Source organism: Chiloscyllium plagiosum, chromosome 10, assembly GCF_004010195.1.
Source record: "Chiloscyllium plagiosum isolate BGI_BamShark_2017 chromosome 10, ASM401019v2, whole genome shotgun sequence".
NCBI classification, from domain to species: domain Eukaryota; kingdom Metazoa; phylum Chordata; class Chondrichthyes; order Orectolobiformes; family Hemiscylliidae; genus Chiloscyllium; species Chiloscyllium plagiosum.
Window position 1 is genome coordinate 43,158,251 of NC_057719.1, and position 8,093 is coordinate 43,166,343.

The window sequence follows — 8,093 nt, forward strand, 5'->3', positions numbered from 1 at the left end:
CAATACCTTAGAATAGTTTTTACAGGAAATGTTTGAAATAAAAAGACAATTTTTAAAAATTCATTCACGGGATGAAGCCATTGCTAGCTAGGCCAGTATTTATTGCCCATCCCTAATTAAGTATCAACTGCACTGCTGTGGGTCTGGAGACACATGTAAGCCTTTCCTTCCCTAATGTCCTTGAAGGAGGGAAAACTGTTCTGGCCTACATGGGACTCCAGACCCACAGCAATGCGGTTGACTCTTAAACCACCCTCTGTGTAATTAGGAAAGGGCAATAAATGTTGGTCTAGCCAGCAACACACACATCCAGTGAATGAATTTTTTTTTAAACTATATCACCTTTATATTTCTATATATTTCCTTGTTTACAGGTCAGATGTCAGAATATCTAAAGATAACTAAACAAGAAATCTCCTAACACAGCTGATAAAGTACCCAGTTCCTGATTGTGAACAGTTTTAACATAAATACTTATCTCAAAATAAGACCCCAAAATCAAACAAGTCCTAATACTGAGTTAACATGTTTTCAGATAATTGAAGAGTATAAACAGAATTAGAAGAAAACTAGTCTAGGTCATAAATATTTAACTCTATCTCAACAGCTTGACTTTGCTCTGGATACATTAGATTCTACTCCCTACATAAACATTTTTTTAAATTAAGAAAAACAGAAGCTGCATTCGTTCATGTACAGCATTTTTTTTAAAAAACCAAAGCTTTATTGTTAGATCTTAGGAGAGGTAGTGTAAGTCAAATCCAACAGCAAAGCCTGCCAGACTGGAACTAAAAACCAAATAAGACAAACATCAAACATAGAGATTTAGAGTATAAAATTCTAAAAAAATAAATAGTTTAAATGTCATATAAAACATTTTTGTAACCTTTGATAAAGGTGTCTTTGTTGGTTCAAGAATACCATATAAAACATCTGTAAGGAAATAAAACATACTGTGTGCTTTAGTCAATAGAATAAACCTGCTAACAATGTCCTTCAGATAATTAGTTCCTCTCACACTGCAGATATAAATGCTGAAAACCATAACTATTAAAAAGATGTACAGAAACACAAAATACTATTCAGTCTCTATTAAAGGTTTAGTTGATTAAGTTAATGTTCAACATGTTTCAGCAGTTCATTCATTTCTTAAAAACAATCTTATCCCATTAAAAAAATAACCCAAGTGGTTAAGGGCACATTTGTGCATAGCAAACCAGAAGTTATCATTACTAGCCAACAGTTCTTCTGCCATAATTCACATGCTAAGTACCAGAGTTCTTGCTGTAGCATTTTGTTTCCAACTTCTTAAAATATTTAAAAAGTTGAAAATTACTTAAACCCTCCAATGAACACAGCTAGCTATTATACTGGCTGTTTCCATCTCTAATGGTACAGCTATAGTTGTTATAATTAATTCGGAAGACAAGCACACAAAATTCTGCAACACCCCAGTGATGAATTAGGATCCTACAAGAATTTCCATGATATGGTCCAGGTCACTCAAATCTACTCTGCAGATCTGAATGGTGTTCACTGACGCAGAGTTGCATAACTGAAAGGGTTTTGAAACATCATCCACGCTAGCTGGTGGTGTTCTAGCAGGTGTTAATGGAAGTAAGCACAGATCTGAGTCATACATGGACGTGTCAATGTCTTCAAATATGTCATCAAAAGCAAGATCTGTTAGGTAACTCGTTGAATTTGTGATTTCAAAAGAGCCAAACACAGTTTCTGCAGGCCTAGTTTCTTGTGGTCTGTCTGCCAAAGAAATGTCTGAATTTGGGTCATCTTCACCTGCAGGTGCAGGACAAGGAGATGGGCTAATATCCTCCATGAAATCCAAATCTTTAAGGATTGATGAAATGGCGGATGACATGTCATCATCTGAAACAACTACTAGAGAGTTCTCAATCTGATTTTCTGAAAAATCTGAAGAAATATTCAAATCCAGAGAACTGTTTTGAATGGTTGATGGTGTTCCAGTTAATTCAATACTGGCCTGAGATGCTGTATATGAGTCTGGAACTGGGCTTGTTCCACTGCAGATATTAGATCCTTCTTGACTGCTTTCTTGCCTCATTTCCTCCTGGATCTGCCGAACAGTATTTGCGATAAGGACAGAACGGTGCAAGTTTGGTTCCACCAGCATCCGACAGCTTTGCAATTTGATAAGGCACATATTAAGTACCAACTGTCTCTGCAAAGTGTAGGGCAGCCCTGGGTTAGAATCAAAGGCACCAGGAACACCAGCCATATTTTCTTCGTAATCACTAAGCTTGCGCTTCAGTCCTTTAGCCAACATGAATCTAGAACATAGAAGAAAAAAGTTGAGTATCTATTCCAACACATAATATAAATGAGTGTGTAGCTATCCTGTTGTTTAGGTACCTGAAATTATAAAATAGTGCACAGTAAACTAATATTTGAATTCACAGCATTCTTGTTTATTAATATTTAAGACAATTTTCAGGTCACAAATCTGAAACATTACCTCGGTTTCTTTATTGACAGATTCTGCCTGACCTCAGAGTATTTCCAGCATTTTCTATTAGATTTAAGAGAATAACTAACTTTCTCTGCCATGGAAGCACTAAAGAAAACTTTACAGATTTGTGCTCCCATCAATAAGCGTCTCCCAACAAGTGAGTAAGGGACACAACTGCAGTTCATAAATGTTTCTGACAACTGAAACTAATTGATATGTATCCCAAATTGCAAAGCACATTGGAATAGTACAACTCAAAATTAATACCCTTTTTTGAATTCAGTCTATAATTTTCCAGATTCTGAGCCACTAAATCCAGGGGGTTACAAACCCTTCTATTCACAGAAATCATTTCTGGGAATCCATATCCTAACTATCAACTGTCACCTTCTTCAAAAGGATATCAGTGTTTTGATTAGTAAACAACAACAAAAATAACATGCTAGAACATCAGAAGATGTAGAAATGTGATCACACAGCTGAAATTTGATGACCTTGCAGATCCTTTAAGAGCAAGAGAGAGTTCAGTTTGAAAACCGCTAATCTACTCTTTCCCACTAATATTGTGAAAGACCTAATTCATGTTAACTGATTTTCTTGTACTCTCTTGAAAGATCCTTCACTGAGCCTATTTAGTGGCTGTAAGAGACATTCAAACCCAAAGAAAGCTAGTAGACTAGTTTTTGCTACATCAAGGTATTTTCCTGCTGTCACATGCAATAACCTTCTGGTTATAATCATCAGAACATTGTAGAAGTTAGCAGTGACTTATATAATGTTACCTTGCCATTATTCATGTTTAAGTTTTTGCCATGAGAACTTTATAAGTGTTTACCATAGTACAGTAGCAGCATGATCCAGAAAGTACCATTTGCATTTATTTGAAATGAATTTATCATAAGAAATGTAGGAATGTATAATCTGCACCTGAGTTTGCTAACAGCTCTCACAGTTTAGCACTAGCAGCAAGTTACCAACATTCAAAATTGATGACAAGGTGAAGATCAACATACCACTGTGACATGGTGGCTCAGTGGTTAGTACTGCTGCCTCACAATGCCAGGGACCCAGGTTCAATTCCAGCTTCGGGTAACTGTCTGTGTGGAGTTTGCACATTCTCTCAGTGTCTGCATGGGTTTCCTCTGGGTGCTCTGGTTCCAAAGACGTACAGTTTAGATGGATTGGCTAAGCTAAATTGCCCATAGTATTTAGGGAGGTGCAGGCTGGTGCATTAGTTAGGGGTAAATGTAGGAGAATGGGTCTGGTGAGATACTGTTCGGAGGGTCGGTGTGGACTTGTTGGGCCAAATGGCCTGTTTCCACACTGTAGGGATTCTATGATCTAGTCCCCATCCCACCACACAAAATGCCCTGGTAGAGACAACAGATAACACCAGAGTAAAGAAAGGTCTTGTGGTAGTACCCCTGCCTTGGGCCAGACTTCAAGTCCCACTTTAAGTCCCACCTGTCCAGCAGTGTGCAATGATAGGTTGATTTAAAAAAAACAAAGTTACTTAACTACCATATGACTGATGTGATCATTGTTCCAGCCAAGAGTTGGGCCATCTCCCTCTTGAAGGTGTACAAACAAACAGTCAGCAACAACACCAGACAATAGTGCGTTCCAGAGGCTCACTACTGTCTGGTAGAAGAGGAACTCATTAATATCCAATCTACTTCTACTTCATGAGATTGCAACTCTTGTTGCCTAGTCCTATTCAATCTGTTAAACTGGAAATAACGGGATGAAAGTTTTAAGTACATGGCTGACATGGAGCAGATCAGTCAGGAAAGAATGGCTTTGTCCGTCATGCAAGATTGTGAAAATGGGATCAAGTCGATCCAGTGGCCCCAGCTGAGGGTGGGAGACAGAATCCCTGAAGATGTAGGTCAGATACCTCATTTGAGTTTAGGGTTGAGAGTGGTGCCCAATCACAGAGGCAGGCACCTGGATTTAGGAGGTAGGTATAAAGGCTGTCACCTCCTGGATTCCACAAGTCTATTCTATTCTTTTGTCAAAGCTGAGGCACTGATATTCAGGTAACCCACTCAGCAGCAGTCAAGTTCCAAAAGTGCAATGATTATGGATCTCATATTCTCAATATTACACAGACTCACTGTCATCTTTAAGAATAAATGAATCTACTTGCAATGGGTGCACCCTCCTTTTAGCACCAGAAACCTGGAAATGGCTGGGTTGAAGCCAAATTGAGTTCAGGAAACAGATTTCTCATGCTCCAATAACTCTGTCATCCAACCAAAACCCACCCATTTTGTGGGATTAAACTTTTTCCAAATCTATTAATAGATATGCTATGATAAACTTTTCAGAATATTACAGGCCTCTCACAAGTTGTCCCTAAATCTATGCTGCTTGAAATTAAATAAACCCAGCAGATTAAGTGTAGGATTTGTTTCGATAGCTCATAGGATGACATAACTTTTTTTTAAATTCACTCATAGGATGCGGGGATTGCCGGTTGCCCCTGAAATCATACAGTTCAGAAGAGGCCTTTCAGCCATCTGCACCAATGAAATCTACACTAGCCCCACTTTCCAGCACTCGAATGTATTGACAATTCAAGTGCTCATCCAAATTCTTTTTTAAAGTTTATGAGGCTTCCTGTCTCAACTACCCTCCGAGGCAGTGCATTCCAGATTCCTACGACCCTATATTTAAAAAAAAACACAAATCCCCTCTCAACCTCCTGTCTTTCAGCTTAAAATTATGCCTCCTTGTCACTGATGCTGAGGGGTCAACTGAGGGGAATAGCTGGTTCTTCTCCACCCTGTCCATGCCACTCAATCTTATACATCTCAAAGAGACCTCCTCTCAGCCTGGTCTGCTCTGAAAAAAAAACTGTCCACGTTTATCCAACCTCTTTTCGTAGCTAACCTATAGCTAAAGTAACCCCAGCTAACATCCTGATGAATCTCCTGTAAATTAATTTATGAAATGTAGCCAGCATTGACATGGTGAACATATTATTGTCCCTAATTGCCGTCAAATTCAACTGAGTGATTGCTTGCCCATTGTCTTATATTGGCTGGCCAAGCTGGGCTTGGTTCAAGTGGAATTTAGAAGAATTACAGGTGACTTAATTGAGGTGTACATGATCCTGAATAGATTTGATAAGATGGCCAGAGAAAGAATAGTGTCTCTTGTGGGTCATTCCACAGTTTTTAAAATCAAAGGGTTGATAGCGTGGAAGAGAGTGTTTATCCTTCTCTGATAGCTGTGCACGTTGGGAAAGCTCTGCCCCAAAAGGCAGTGGAGGTGAGATCGTTATATACATTTTTAAGGCAGAAGTGGATAAATTCTTGTTAGGCCCAGGGACTCGAAGGTTATCAGGTGTAGATGGCAATGCAGAATTTAAAACCGAGAGATCAACCAGAATCATGCTGAATGCAGAGCAGGCTCAGGGTGGTGATGGGTCCGTTTCTGCTCCTAATTTGTATGTTTGTATTCAGCGTGTACACCAGGCTAAGGACACTCAAATTCCAGTGAAAGATAAAAATTTGCAAAACAATCCAGGACTTCAAAGGTCACCATTACTGACATTTTTTTTTGTATTTTAGATTTAATTAATTGGATTTAAACTCCTTTGCTGCCACCATAGGATTCAAACTCATCCTTCTGGTTCTTTAGCCCAGACCTCTGTATTGCTAGTCCAGTAAATAACCACTATATTACCATAATGTTTAGTGTATAAACAAATTGTCCCAATCAATAACAAAATCTAATATCAGAATATAGACAAACCATCTTGACATCAACAAGACTGTCACTGGAGAGTGCAGGAGAGCATGCCATGGGCAGCACCAGACATACTTAAAAATGAGGTATCATTCTGGTGAAGCTACCAGACAGGACTACATGTGCACCATCCAACATAAGCAGGAAGTTATAGACACAATTAAGTGATCTCACAACCAAACAGCTAAGATCTAAAGTCTGCAGTCCTGCCACATCCAATCGTGAATTAAACAACTCATTTGAAGCGGAGGTCCCACAAATATCCCCATTCTCAATGATGGAAGAGCCCAGCACTAAAGATAAGGCTGAAGCATTCGCAGCAATCTTCAGCTTGAAGTGTCAAGTATATGATCTATCTCAGCCTCCTCCAGTGGTCCCCATCATCATTGATGACAGACTTAAGCCAATTGGATTAATTCCACATGATATCAAGAAACAGTTGGAGGCACTGGATACTGCAAAGGCTTTGGGCCCTGACAACAGTCTGGCCATAGTACATATGCTCCAGCACTTGCTGCATCCCTAGCCAAGCAATTCCAATACAGTTATAACACTGGCACTTCCCTGACAATGTAGAAAATTGACCAGATATATCCTGTAGACAAAAAGCAGGAAGAAGTCAGTCCAACTAATTATTCTCCCATCAGTCTATTTATCATCAGTAAAATAATGGATGGTGTTATCAAAAATGCTATCGAGCAGCACCTGCTTAGCAATAACCTGCTCAGTGACACTCTGGGTTCCGCCAGGGCCACTCAGGTCCTGACCTCATTATAGCCTTGGTTCAAACATGGACAAAAAAAGCTGAAGTCCAGAGGTGACGTGAGAGTGACAGCCCTGGACATGAAGGCTGCATATGACCAACTGAGGCATCAAGGAGCCCTATCAAAATTGGAATCAATGGGTATCAGGGGCAAACTCTCTGCTGGTTGGAATCATACTTGGCACATAGGAAGACAGTTGTGATGATTGAAGGTCAGTCATCTCAGCTTCAGGACATCTCTGCAGGAGTTTCTCAGGATAGTGTCCTAGGCCCAACCATCTTCAGTTACTTCATCAATGACCTTCCCTCCATCAGAAGGTCAGAAGTGTGAATGATCACTGAGGATTGATCAATGTACAGTACCATTCACAACACCTCAGATACTGAAGCAGACCATATTCAAATGCAACAAGACCTGAACAATATCCAGGTTTGGGCTGACATTCACACTGCACAAACGTCAAACAATGACTGACTATCTCCAATAGGACACAATGTAACCACTGCCCCTTGAAATTCAATGGCGCCACCACCACTGAATCCCCTACCAGCAACATCCTGGGGATTGCCATTGACCTGAAATTGAACTGTACTCGCCATATAAATACAGTGGCTACAAGGGCTAGGAGTACCACAGTGCGTAACTCACCTCCTGACTCCCTGTTCACTAGCTGCAAGGCACAAGTTAGGAGTGAAACAAAGCTTGCTTGGATGCGTGCCACTCCAACAACATTCAAGAAGCTTGACATCATTCAGGACAACGAGGTAAAAACCCACCGACTCCCACAGCTACCTGGATTACAGCTCTTCCCACCCTACCTCTTGCAAAAATGCCATCCCGTATTCCCAATTCCTCCGCCTCCGCCGTATCTGCTCCCAGAAGGAGCGGTTCCACCATAGAACACACCAGATGGCCTCCTTCTTTAGAGACCGCAATTTCCCTTCCCACGTGGTTAAAGATGCCCTCCAACGCATCTCATCCACATCCCGCAATTCCGCCCTCAGACTCAACCCCTCCAACCGCAACAAGGACAGAACCCCCCTGCTCCTCACCTTCCACCCTACCAACCTCCGCATAAACCAAAT

The 8,093-nt window shown here is 40.4% G+C and overlaps 1 protein-coding gene across 2 annotated transcripts in view; it reads right to left on the minus strand.

The window, feature by feature from the left end:
• Positions 1-701: 701 nt before the first annotated feature.
• LOC122553578 (SERTA domain-containing protein 2-like) overlaps positions 702-8,093 on the minus strand; it is a 56,124-nt gene continuing 48,732 nt past the window's right edge. For both annotated transcript variants that reach the window (XM_043697596.1, XM_043697598.1), the window contains exon 2: positions 702-2,309. In XM_043697596.1, the coding sequence (XP_043553531.1) occupies positions 1,463-2,305 (843 nt within the window). In that variant the 5' untranslated portion in view covers positions 2,306-2,309 and the 3' untranslated portion in view covers positions 702-1,462. The remainder of the gene's footprint in view (positions 2,310-8,093) is intronic.